Source organism: Callithrix jacchus, chromosome 16, assembly GCF_049354715.1.
Source record: "Callithrix jacchus isolate 240 chromosome 16, calJac240_pri, whole genome shotgun sequence".
In the NCBI taxonomy this organism is placed as follows: Eukaryota; Metazoa; Chordata; class Mammalia; order Primates; family Cebidae; genus Callithrix; species Callithrix jacchus.
The window spans coordinates 10,525,343-10,539,298 of record NC_133517.1 but is presented as its reverse complement, the minus strand read 5'-3'; the positions used below and the strand labels follow the sequence as shown (position 1 = coordinate 10,539,298).

At 38.6% G+C, this 13,956-nt stretch overlaps 1 protein-coding gene across 2 annotated transcripts in view; it reads left to right on the top strand.

Moving 5' to 3' along the window:
- LYPLA1 (lysophospholipase 1) overlaps positions 1-13,059 on the top strand; it is a 35,567-nt gene extending 22,508 nt beyond the window's left edge. For both annotated transcript variants that reach the window (XM_017965341.4, XM_002758904.7), the window contains 6 exons: positions 432-479; positions 1,784-1,854; positions 4,208-4,281; positions 5,774-5,875; positions 7,286-7,462; positions 10,791-13,059. In XM_017965341.4, the coding sequence (XP_017820830.2) occupies positions 432-479; positions 1,784-1,854; positions 4,208-4,281; positions 5,774-5,875; positions 7,286-7,462; positions 10,791-10,844 (526 nt within the window). In that variant the 3' untranslated portion in view covers positions 10,845-13,059. The remainder of the gene's footprint in view (positions 1-431; positions 480-1,783; positions 1,855-4,207; positions 4,282-5,773; positions 5,876-7,285; positions 7,463-10,790) is intronic.
- Positions 13,060-13,956: the final 897 nt, after the last annotated feature.

Below are 13,956 nucleotides of genomic sequence, written 5' to 3'. Positions count from 1 at the left end.
CACAGCTAAGAACTAGAAAATCAGCAAAAGTGCAATCTGAGCATATAGGCTTTGAGGTTACAGTATCAGTGTAATAAATCACTCATTGTCCTTAGTCCCATACCAGAATCTCATATTTTATACATTTCCAACTGTCTTGGTTTCCAGTTTCTCTTCTCATGTCTGAGAAGTTAAAAGTAGTAAGGAAGGGTGTGAGAAGGGAAAATGTATTTGTCAAGCTTAGTCCTTTGTTGCTGTTGCTCTGTCTTGAGAACACATTTGGAGAGGCATGGAGAGCAGACTTGTACAGGTGTGGATGAAGTAAACAGTTTATATATTAAAACTGTATAGTATTGTGTAGGTCTCAAGTCATTCTCTGTTTTAGATTAGTGGAATTTGTCAGTTTGTGTGCTTTGTTATTCTGATTTTGCTATTTTTTCTTTTCCTTATAGGCCTGTTATGCCTGTTACACTAAATATGAACATGGCTATGCCTTCATGGTAAGTGACAATTTACTTAATAAGAACATTATATTGTTTATTTTATGTAATGTTACAAGAAACGCTTTTGTGTACAGCAGTTTTTATTTAGCTGTTTTTTAACTTGCAAAGTTGCATAGTTAACTTTTGCTTATTTACATTTTTATGCTGTAGATTTAGGGGTAAACTTAAGGAGCTGTACAAACAGGTAGAGAAATAGGCGAGAAGGTGTGAATAAAAATCATGTGTGAGGCTCTCTTCTGCTGCTTGATAAACCTTTGTTGATTTTAGTAACCCAACATTCAGATGACCCCGATTAAGCCACAGCCTCTTCACCTTTCCAATTTCTTGTCTCTCTGGGTTGTTTTTAAGGAAACCACTTCTCTTTCAGCCCTCTGAAGATATTCTCACGGTCCCAGTGTAGGGTCAGTTTTTTGTTTCTCTGTGCTACTTCCAGACTCTGATTTTTCCTGACTGTTCTCTGAGATTCCTACCATCAGGTTGGGAGGCTGAGGCCAAAGAATCACTTGAACCCAGGAGGCAGAGGTTGCAGTGAGCCGAGATTGCACCATTGCACTCCTGCCTGGTGACAGAGCAAGACTCTGTCTCAAAAAAAAAATGATGACTCTAGGGCTGGGCGCAGTGGCTCACGCCTGTAATCCCAGCACTTTGGGAGATTGGGGCAGGTGGATCCACAAGGTCAAGAGATCAAGATCATCCTGGCCAACATGGTGAAACCTTGTCCATACTAAAAATACAAAAATTAGCCAGGCATGGTAGCACATGCCTGTATTCCCAGCTACTTGGGAGGCTGAGGCAAGAGAATCACTTGAACCCATGAGCCAGGATCACGCTACTGCATCCAGCCTGGCAACAGAGGGAGACCAATCTCAAAAAAAAAAAAATGTTGACTTTAGCCAGGCGTGGTGGTTCACACCTGTAAACCCAGCACTTTGGGAAGTTGAGGCGGGTGGATCAGCTGAGGTCAGGAGTTTAATACCAGCCTGGCTAGCATAGCGAAACCCGTCTCTACTAAAAATATAAAAATTAGCCAGGCGTGGTGGCATGTCCCTGTAGTCTCAGCTACCCAGGAGACTAAGACAGGAGAATCGCCTGAACCTGGGAAGGGGAGGCTGCAGTGAACTGAGATTGTACCACTGCACTTCACTGAGTAACAGAGCAAGATTTTGTCTCAAAAAAAATAAAAAATACGTATTTCTGATTATCCCTTTAATCCAAGCTACCATGAATGTAGTAAAATATACTTATTATAATAGATTTTTTTAGAATCAAAAGATGCTTTTTAGATTTGCCTTATTTTACAGGTTTGATATTATTGGGCTTTCACCAGATTCACAGGAGGATGAACCTGGGATTAAACAGGCTGCAGAAAACAGTAAGTACAGAAAATGTTTATAAAGCCAAAAGCATTCTTAAATGTTTTTAGATTCAGTAATCATATTGGTACTGGTTAAAAATTACACATTTGGGCCTGGCACGGTGGCTTACACTTGTAACTGTAACTCACACCTGTAAACTCTATCAGACATATAATAATTTTGCTTTGATTTACATGGGAAAATGGAGAAAACAGCAAAATGTTTAGTAGTTTTTGCCAGTTATTTTCATTAAGGAGACTTGGAATAACAGTGAGAATAATAATATAATAAGTGTAATGTGCCGTGGTGAAGACTTTGATGTTTATCTGTGTTCATTGGATCTCTCTTTTAAAATGACATTACCATGAATCTGTTGTCAAACTTGAGTCTTTGTTTGAATTTAAAATGGGACAGTATATTGTTCTAGTTAGGTCTTCATTTACTGAGGGATTGAGAGAAATCAGACATAAGAAAATACTGTTTTCACTGCAGGAACAAAGAGGAAGTAACAGTGAATCCAATGTAGTTCATATTGTTATTGTCCAATCATTAAGTTGACTAAGCATACCAGATTACATTTAGTTCTCATACATATGGATATTAACTTAAGGTTAAAAAGCTAGATGTGAAGGATATGAAAAGGCATTAATTTATGTATTAATTCTGTGAACAAGCACTCATAATTACAGTGTTGTTAAACACAGATTGACTCAATTTACCTTTGAAAAGAAAGACCACTCGTTTAGTAAACAAAGCTAAGTCCAGTCATTACAAGAAGCAAAGAAGTACTTAAACTGGAAAAAAATTAAAATGAAGGGATGGTCTAAGTTTTCTTCATGCTGGAACAAATGTTGAAGAAGCAGTGATTGCTTACGATGTATGTGATAAAATATTAATACCTTTTACAATCAAACTTTTAATAGTAAATATAAGATAAAATTTACATTAAATAATGAAAACATAAAAAAAAATAAGTGTAATGATAATAAACAGTGACTATGTAGCCAGATGCAGTGGCTCACGCTTGTAACCCCAGCACTTTGGAAGGCTGAGGTGGGTGGATCACCTGAGGTCGGGGCTAGAGACCAGCCTGCCTAATGTGGTGAAACCCCATCTCTACTAAAAATACAAAAAAATTAGCCAGGCATGGGAGCATGCACCTGTAATCCTAGCTACTCAGGAGGCTGAGGCAGGAGAGTTTCTTGAACCCGGGAGGCAGAGGTTGTGCTGAGCCAAGATTGCACCATTGCACCCCAGCCTGGGCAACAAGGGCGGAACTCCGTCTCAGAAAAAAAAAAAGAAAAAGAAATGCACAGGAATGTCCTTTTATTTTATACATGTGTACTGAAATAGTTACAAGTAGAATAATATGAGGACTGGGATTGCCTTCAGGGTAATCTGGTTGGTGACTCCTGAGTGTGGGTGGGTGTAGGTGGATGTGGGCAGCAATGGCGAGACAGGGTGGCTGAGAATTATTTTGGTTTTTGGTAATTTTTTATTTACATATTTATTTAGAGACACAGTCGCCCAGGTTGGAGTACAGTTGGGGATCATAGCTCACTGCAGCCTCAAATTCCTGGTCTTCAGCAACTCTCCCACCTCAGCTACTGAGTAGCTGGGACTACAGGCCATGTGCCACCATGCTTGGCTAAGTTTTAAACTGTTTAGTTCACTGTAGATGTGTGGATTTGTTTCTGGGTTCTCTGTTCTGTTCCATTGATCTATGTGTCTGTTTTTATGCCAGTACCATGCAGTTTTGGTTACTATAGCTCTGTAGTATAATTTGAAGTCAATTAATGTGATTCCTCTAGTTTTATTTTTTTTTACTTAGGGTAGCTTTGGCTACTATGAGTCTTTTGTGATTCCATATAAATTTCAGGATTGTTTTTCTATCTCTGTGAAGACTGTCATTGATATTTTCATAGAGATTGTGTTGAATCTGTAGATTGCTTTGGGCAGTATGGAAAAAAATTCCATGTTCATGGAATAGAAGAATTCATGAACAATAACAATATTGTTATCGGTTCTTCTATCCACGAACATGGAATATTTTCATTTTTTTGGTGTCCTCTTTCATCAGTGTTTTATAGTTTTCATTATAGGGATCTTTCGCTTCTTTGGTTAATTCCTAGGTATTTAATTTTTTATGTGTGGCTATTGTAAATGGAATTTTTAAAAAATTTCCTTTTCACATTGTTCACTGTTGGCATATGAGAATACATTCTAATTTTGTATTTTAATGAAGTGCTTTGAGTTTTTCACTCATTTCCACCTTAAAAATAATTGTGCTTTTCTATTAATTTTTTCCTAAAGTTTATCAACGGACTTAACTTTGAAAGTATAGCTGACTAACTTTTATGTTGTTTTTAGTAAAAGCTTTGATTGATCAAGAAGTGAAGAATGGCATTCCTTCAAACAGAATTATTTTGGGAGGATTTTCTCAGGTAAGATAAAATTTGGGTGGAATGTCAGTACCATCAGTATATTTATCTAGAAGTCTGTGCTTTAATCCTTTCTGTGGAGTAGTTTAATTAAGTTTGAATATACTGGAACTAATTAATTTCTTCTTAAAATAACTATAATACCCATGTAATTAAATTTCTAAGCTAACCCAGTGGATCCTTTTAATTAATTAGAACTCTGATAACACAGGCATGAGTCCCGTCTCTAGGAGGAGACTACTGGTAAGAACAGTAAAGCAGAAGACAAGAGAATTTCTTCCCTTTGCCTTCACTACTACAGGTTTAGGTATAAATATGTGGTGTTTATTTTGGGCATCTTTCTTCTTCTCTGTACTTTACCCCTGCCTTCTGTACTTTCTCCTCAGACACTGCTTCCTCATACGGACCTTGCATGGCTATTGCAGCATGTCAGCTGTTTGCCATGGAACCAGTCTCCAGATGCTCTAGCTTCTCATCTCTGTTTCTTTGTTTATCTGCTTTGTTTACCTTTCCATCAACAGTTGGCCATCTTGGCTTTTTGCAGTCTATTGGTTTTCCACCTCTTGAGTTTACATGTTAAAGGTCCACCCACAGAGTGTGACTGGTGGTCACCGAATCCTATTTCCTCAGAGCTGGGAGAAAGAACATCACTGTCTGGGAAGAAAAAGGCTCTCATGTTTTCATGTGTTGCAGTGACCCATGGCATAGTCAGAGTGATGGGGGTCCTGGATAGCTGGCAGCAGTGCAGCTTCCAGAATGCAGGGTGTTGTGAACTGGGTAGGCAGATAGTCTGCAGGTGTCTGCTAAGTAGTTCTTACTATCTTAAATTCTCATTTAGAAAGTAATACCAATTTAAGGGCTGGACGTGGTGGCTCACGCCTGTAATCCCAGCACTTTGGGAGGCCAAGGCAGGCAGATCACCTGAGATTGGGAGTTGGAGACCAGCCTGATCAACATGGAGAAACCCTGTCTCTACTAAAAATAAAAAATTACCTGGGCATAGTGCTGCATGCCTGTAATCTTGGCTGCCTGGGAGATTGAGGCAGGGGAATCGCTTGAACCCGGAGGCAGAGGTTGCGGTGAGCTGAGATCACGCCATGCACTCCAGCCTGGGCGACAAGAGCGAAACTCCGTCAAAAAAAGAGAGAGAGCAGAGAGAGAAAAAAAGAAAAGAAAGACCAGTTTAAGACCAGATTGGATTTTATACCTAAAACTCTGCAAAGGAGAAAATATAAATTCAGAATATTAAGTGTAGCAGTTTCTGATGCTACAAACTATGTCTCATTGGAAAGGAAGTAAGTATGTTCTCTGGTGAAGAGAACCGAATCCTTCAGGACATGGTGGGGTGTGTTTTTATTTCCACTATTTGCCTGATTTGATTTGACATCAGCCACCGAGTTTGATTGTTTTATGGATATCATTAGTAATAAGAAATCCCCTAAATTGCTGTTGGTAGCATGTGTGCTGCATTGACTTTCCCTGCTTGTCTTTTCAGGGAGGAGCTTTATCTTTATATACTGCCCTTACCATGCAGCAGAAACTGGCGGGTGTCACTGCACTCAGTTGCTGGCTTCCACTTCGGGCATCATTTCCACAGGTAACTTGGTTGACGCACTCAATATGAGATTACTGAGCTAAAGGTAGCTAGCAGATAATGTTGGCGATAAAGTCATCTTTTTTTTTTATTAATAAACTTTATTTTTATTTTTTTGAGACAGAGTCTCGCTCTTACCTAGGCTGGAGTACAGTAGCATGATCTCACCTCACTGCAACCTCCACCTCCTGGGTTCAAGCGATTCTCCTGCCTTAGCCTCCTGAGTAGCTGGGACTACAGGTGTGTACCACGACGCCTAGGTAATTTTTTGTATTTTTAGTAGAGACAGGATTTTACCGTGTTAGCCAGGATGGTTTCCATCTCCTGACTAACACGAGATCTGCCTGCCTTGGCCTACCAAAGTACTGGGATTACAGGCATGAGCCACTGCCCTGCCTAATAAACTTTATTTTTTAGAGAAGTTTTAAATTCACAGCAAAACTGAGCAGAAGGTAGAGTTACTGTCTACCTCCTGTCCCCCACGTGCACAGCTTCCCCACCATCAGCATCCCCACTTCCACAGTCATGCATTTGCTGCAGTCAGTGAACCTGCACTGACACATCACCATCACCCAGAGTCGTTCACTTACAGCACTCATTTTTTGTTAAAAAGAATTTTCTTAGACTTTTGTGATGTATTACTAGGCATTAATATGCTATACTGTCTTTATTGTGGAATACATAGAATGGAATTAGAAAGAAACCTTATTGTCACAAATTTTAGATTTGAAGGATTTGATACATTTTAGGATATTTATGAAAATGAGGACTCTTTTTAACCCATAGAAATAATATTTATTTTTAGTCTAGGCACAGTGGCTCATGCCTATAATCCCAGCACTTTGGGAGGCCAAGGCAGGCAGATCACCTCAGATCAGGAGTTTGAGACCAGCCTGGCCAACATGGTGAAACCCCATATCTATTAAAAATACAAAAATTAGCTGGGCGTGGTGGTGCACGCCTCTGATGCTAGCTAGTTGGGAGGCTGAAGCACGAAAATCACTTGAACCTAGGAGGTGGAGGTTGCAGTGAGTCACAGTTGTGCCACTTCACTCCAGCCTGGGCGACAGAGTAAGACTGTCTTTAAAAAAAAAAAAGGTAACAATAAAACAGCAACTCCAAGCACTAAAACAACCAACTAAAGCAAACAAAGCAGAAAATCTAATACGCTTCAAGGAACTCATTCACTGGGAAGGTATATATTATAATATGAGGCAAGGTGGTCATAGATCCTGTGGAAGTTAAATAAAGGAATGTGGTGAGTATGCGGACAGAAGGAATTTTATTCTGTTGGCCGAATATAACTTCTAATATGTTATATATGCATGCATATTTATGTAGAACATTAAATGCCTGGCATAGTATCCTATACCTTTACAAAAATAATACTATTTCTTCTTTTGCTTTTTGCAGGGGCCTATCAATGGTGCCAATAGAGATATTTCTATTCTTCAGTGCCACGGAGATTGTGACCCTTTAGTTCCCCTGATGTTTGGTTCTCTTACGGTTGAAAAACTAAAAACATTGGTGAATCCAGCCAATGTGACCTTTAAAACCTATGAAGGTATGATGCACAGTTCATGTCAACAGGTAGGTGTCTGGAAGCAGTGATCAGCACCATATTTGCAACTGTTTTCAGTTATTTTCAAGAAAAGTAACATTTGAATGCTTGGGGATTTAAATGAGTTAATTCACGTTGGATCATAAGTTATCAGGTCATTAGATGAGTGTGTGTTCAACTTAATTCAACAAATATCTACTGATTGGCTATTGCAGCCATTGTGCATAATTCAGAGATGAATAATAAACATTCTCTTTCATTAAAATTTAAGATAAATTAAAATTTAATAGAAAGATGCATGTCTAAGTAACTGTATGGATAGCAGAAAGTGACATGTATTGGATTAGAAACTTTAAAAAGTACCCTTGGAAAATAAAATAAACAACAGGAAGTGCCCTGAAAAACTGAGAAAAGATTACTTTTATCTTAGGAGGCACTGAGACCATAATGAAACAGCTAGATTTTGAAAAATGTTGGGATTTGGTTAGCAGAGAAAGAACTGCAGGCCAGGAAGAGCAAGCCATTCAGTCTGACTAGTGTCTTAGGAATAGCTGAGTGTCATAGGACAGAAGACAGAGACTCTCTGTGCTGAGAAGGGACTGAATCTCTAGGCAGCAGGAAGCTATCGATGTTTTTGGTTGAAGTGAGATGTGATCTGGAGACAGGTGATCCAGTAGGATCTAGAGATTAATTCTATGGGGTGTAGCAACCAAGGAAGTATGAAAAGGGCCTGAGAGTTCTCGCTGTGTTGCCATCATAAAAAGTAGGTGTAAGAAACAGTTTTAGAGTAAAGGAAGGAGATAATACTGAGTTTAGTGTTTGTATTGAGATTGATGTGCCCCCATGATATCAATATAGGATGTTGGAAATACTTGTCTGAAGTTCAAGCCAGGAAATGGAGATTTGAAAATAATTCCTAATATTATTGATCAATGAAGAATGATCTTGAGAAAGCATCATAAGAAGAAAAGCTCAGGGCCAGGTGTGGTGGCTCATGCCTGTAATTTTGGGAGGTCAACATTTTGGGAGGTCAAGAGATTGAGACCATCCTGGTCAACGTAGTGAAACCCTGCCTCTACTAAAAATAAAAAATTAGCTGGGCGTGGTGGCATGCCCCTGTACCCAGCTACTTGGGAGGCTGAGACAGGAGAATTGCTTGAACCTGGGAGGTGGAGGTTGCAGTGAGCTGAAATTGCACCACTGCACTCCAGCCTGGCAACAGAGTGAGACTCCGTCTCCAGAAAAAAAAAAAAAGAACAAAAACTTGGGGACAGAACTTTAGGGGACACGTTAAGTTAAGCCTAATGATAAAAGGAGTTAGGTGTTGAGAGGATGGGAGGAAAGATTTTCAGAGTGGGGAGGAGATGTGTAATGTGTTTCAGGGAAGGGTTAAAGAGAAATAGGTTAGGAAGAAGATATCCAATATTAAGCCACCTGTGACCTTGGATGTTTGGATAGATAAATCCGAAATGCAAAGGATTGTGTAAAGTGGATAGGGAAATGAGGAAGCAGAGGCACCGTGTATAGACCTTTTTAAAAAGTTTTGGTAGGAAGAGTAGGAAATCTGTTCTTTAATGGGAGCAGAGAAAGACCTATGAGTGGAAGGAGGAAGGAAGAAGATGCAGTAAAGAGAAGATAATTGATAGGGGCATTCTCAGAGGGATCATAGAATAGAATAAAGTCCTGAGATGTTTAGTGCTTGCCTTAAAAGAGAAGAAAAACATTTTCAATCAAGATAGAAAAGGATGGGCCGGGTGACTATAAACAGGAGATGGAGAGAGAGAAGAAGAGAGTGCTTGGGAGCTCATATGAGATGTGCTTATATTTTTTTTGTTGTTGAGATGGAATGTCACTCTTGCCAGGTTGGAGTGCAATGGCACAGTCTTGGCTCACGGCAACCTCCGCCTCCTGGGTTCAAGTGATTCTCCTGCCTCTGCCTCCTGAGTAGCTGGGACTACAGGCACCCACCACCACGCCCAGCAAAGTTTTTGTATTTTTGTAGAGACAGGGTTTCACCGTTTTGGCCAGGATGGTCTCAAACTCCTGACCTCATGATCTGCCTCTCTTGGCCTCCCAAAGTGCTGGGACTACAGGCTTGAGCCATCAGGCCCGGCCTAGATGTTCTTATCTGTTCAGTCAAGTAGGAGATGTGGTCACTTGATAAGAATGAAGGCGGCCTGAATAGGTTTGGAGGCTTGAAAAGACCTAGAGTAAAAATTGATTCCTAAATAGTGACATAGTCACACTGACAGTTTTATAACCATTCAGCCTGGTTAAATCATTTGCTTTAGGGACAGAGAAAGAGGTGATAATATGACTTATTCAAAAAGACAAGGGTACCTGGGAACCCAGTGTGTTCCCCTGCTGATATAGAATATTACAATATTGAATCCAGAAAAGAGAGGGCAGGGGAAGTCCTGGAACCCTTAGTGTGTGTAAGAGGGACTGAAGGTCTCTAGAACAGCTGTTTTCCTCATGGGCTTTGCATCACAAACACCCTGGAGCTTCTTAAAAGCTCCGTAGATGAGTCTACAAAGACTGGACTGAATGAATAGTAGCAGAAAGTGAGGAGAAGTAGGATAGTGGGAGGTGATCTCACAGGAAACTTTTTGGGACTTCAGAGTATTGTGAAATGGAACCCTTTCAAACTGTGGCTCTTTTCTGAGTGACTTAATTATAAGGCTGTAGGTTAGCTGCATCGCTAATATTTGTCACTGTGAGGCTAGATAAGGCCTAGATATATAAGAGCTGATAGCAGGAGGTGAATTTGAGGGAGGTGAGAAAACTGAACCAGGTGCCAGAGGCTAACAGGAGAATGTTTCTTCTCTGGTAAATCTTTGGTATATTAATGTTCAGATCTTCCTAGGCACATCTTAGGTACATGCTCTCTATGAAATGGTTAGTTGTATGTAATTCCTTGTAAAAGGCACAAAATAGTTAATGCTATGGATTTAACATGCAATTCAAATTAGAGAATGGTAGAAGACAAATTAGAGAATTTGTCACTCATACTTAGTTGTCAGTAATTGTACACATACTGAGACTTCTTGGTGTGGGTACTGTCACTTCTAAACTTCCCTGGCTACCCCCAACCCCCCGTGTCTTTTATTTTGTTCCAGCATAGGGAGATGCAGAACTAGATGCTAGATGGGAGCTGTCCTTTCAGTGTACAATAATCATGATGGGAAATGTTCTGAAATTTCTGTTGGAGCCTTATTTCTCTTTATGTCTTATTTAATTGTAGTAAAAATGATTTCATCTTAACTATGCACACCATGGATTTGATTAGCGGTGTTTTAGTGGGAATTTAATTTCTGATTTATGTAACTACGTATTAAATTACTTTATTCCAAACAGGAAATGATGGATGTCAAGCAATTCATTGATAAAGTCCTACCTCCAATTGATTGACGTCACTAAGAGGCCTTGTGTAGAAGTACACCAGCATCATTGTAGTAGAGAATAAACCTTTTCCCATGCCCAGTCTTCAAATTTCTAATGTTTGCAGTGTTAAAATGTTTTGCAGATACACTCTAGTGACACAGATCAAATAATGTCTCCTCATGAGAAGTGTATGATCTTTTAAGTTTCTATACATGTATTCTTATAAGATTCAGGATAAACCATATTAAAATAGATGGAGCAGGTAGCTGCTTTTTTCTCAAATGTAAGTCAGCAAAATAATATAGTACTGCCACCAGATTTTTTATTATATCATTTGAAAACTAGCAGTATGCCTAGTGCAAATTTGTTCAGGTATAAATGAGCAGTTAAGATATAAACAGTTATGCATGTTGTGACTTAGTCTATGGATTTATTCCAAAATTGCCTAGTCACCATGCAGTGTCTGTATTTTATATATGTATTCACAGATACATCATGATTGTAATACATAATAAGAATGAGGTGGTATTATATTATTCCTAATAATAGGGATAATGCTGTTTATTGTCAAGAAAGAGTAAATTGTTCTCTTTAATAAATGGCCCTTTTATTTTGGGACCAGGTTTTTCTTTTCCCTGATATTATTTCTATTTAATATTCTTTACTCTTCAGAAAAAAAAAAAGTTTATTCTTTATTATCCTTCATAGCAGACCAAATATAGCCTCTCTGCCATAGACAGCTACTGTCAATACATACTGTAATTTGACATTTTGAGTCACAGATATAAGGTATTTAAAATCTATTTATGCTTTATAGAGAAACCAGACATTAAAACTTCATGCACTACTTATTTCAAATTATTATACCTTATCCAAATTTACACCTATTTAGTTATTAGGATCTTCAACACAGGTAACAGGAATAATTCTGTGGATTTATTTTTCTGTAAACAACTGAAAGAATTAGATCATATTCTAGTATGTTCTGAAATTTTTTTTTGAGACGGAGTCTTGCTCTGTAACCCAGGCTGGAGTGCAGTGGTATGATCGTGGCTCACTGCAACCTCTGCCTCCCCATCTTGGTTCAAGCAATTCTCCTGCCTCAGCCTCCCAACCAGCTGAGATTACAGGCATGCATCACCATGCCCAGCTAATTTTTGTATTTTTAGTAGAGATGGGGTTTCACCATGTTGGCCAGGATGGTCTTGAACTCCTGACCTCGTGATCTGCCCAAGAACCTTGGCCTCCCAACTTGCTGGGATTACAGCTGTGATTTGAAAATTAGCAGTATGCCTAGTGCAAATTTGTTCAGTTATAAATGAGCAGTTAAGATATAAACAGTTATGCATGTTGTGACTTAGTCTATGGATTTATTCCAAAATTGCTTAGTCACCATGCAGTGTCTGTATTTTATATATGTATTCACAGATACATCATGATTGTAATACATAATAAGAATGAGGTGGTAATATATTATTCCTAATAATAGGGATAATGCTGTTTATTGTCAAGAACCATGCCTGGCCATGTTCTGAAATGTTTAAGACTGATCTTGAAAACTAATTTCTAAGATGATTTCATCTCCTTATAGCATAGAGTTTACTTTTTACACATTTGAAACCAATTACTATAGAAGATGAGTCTATTGTAATTTTTTGCTTTATTTTCATCTGCCAGTGGGCTTATTTGAAATTTTCACTTCAGTCAAATTATTTTTTGTATTTTTTGTCCAAACATAAAAATAGCAATCATTTTAAATTGTCAAAATTTCCAGATCACTGGTAAAAAGTATTTGAAAACAAACAATGAGTATTTATAAAGGCTAGTCAGAGCCCTATGAATAAAGTGTAGTTACCAGATAAATATGTAGCAAAAATGTATGCTTGGTATTTCTGAACTCTGTTAATTTTTCTGCTGTATTCCAGCTGACCAAAACCATATTAAGAATGCATCTTTATAAATGGGTGCTAATCAATAATGGAAATAATTTAGTAATGGACTATATAGGATGTTAATAATGAAGCCATATGTTTATGTCTGGATTTAAACATTTTAAACAATCATTTACTATGTCATTTTTCTTTACCTTGAAGAACATAAACGGTTGTTTCAGTTCTAAATATCAGCAAGATATTATTTATGGCAAGAAATATTCCGTTGAATTGTTGTGCTGTAACATGGGAAAATGTAAATGTTTTTCATGGTTTCTATCAATGTGAAATAAAATTTAATTCTGACTTTTCTCTGACTTTTTTAATAAGTATTTTAATATTTTGAATGTTAACATTTGGAAAATATCTGATGAAAAGGAGGAAAATAACAATGTACTTAAATATAATATATATATATATTCAGAGAGAAATTTTGATGATGGTATGGTTGGCTTAGAATGGAACCAGGCATAAGAAATAATCTCATGTTATTCAGTTTTAATCAGCTAAAAAAAAATTCCCAAATTTGGTTTTCAGTGTTTCTACCTACTTAAGAAGTTTTATTTGGTGTTTATCTTTTATAACCTTTTTTTTTTTTTTGAGACGGAGTCCTGCCCTGTTGCCCTGGCTGGAGTACAGTGGTGTAATCTCAGGTCACTGCAACTTCTGCCTCCTGGGTTCAAGTGATTCTCCTGCCTCAGCCTCCTGAGTAGCTGCGATTACAGGAGCCCACCACCATACCTGGCTGATTTTTCTTTTTTAGATGAAGTTTTGCTCTTGTTGCCCAGGCTGGTGTGCAATGGTTCAATCTTGGCTCACTGCAGCCTCCACCTCCCAGGTTCAAGCGTCTCCTCCCTCAGCCTCCTGGAATTACAGGCATGTGCCACCATGCCTTTCTAGTTTTGTATTTTTAGTAGAGATGGGGTTTCTCCACGTTAATCAGGCTGGTCTCGAACTCCCAACCTCAGGTGATCTGCCCACCTTAGCCTCCCGAAGTGCTGGGATTACAGCTGTGAGCCACCGCGCCTGGACTAATTTTTCTATTTTTAGTAGATACGGGGTTTCGCCATGTTGGCCAGGCTGGTCTCGAACTCCTGACCTCAGGTGATTCACCCGCTTTAGCCTCCCAAAGCCCTGGGATTATAGGCATGAGCCACTGCACCTGTTCTTTTTTTTTTAATGTAGGAGTCACTGGGATTTTAAAATTA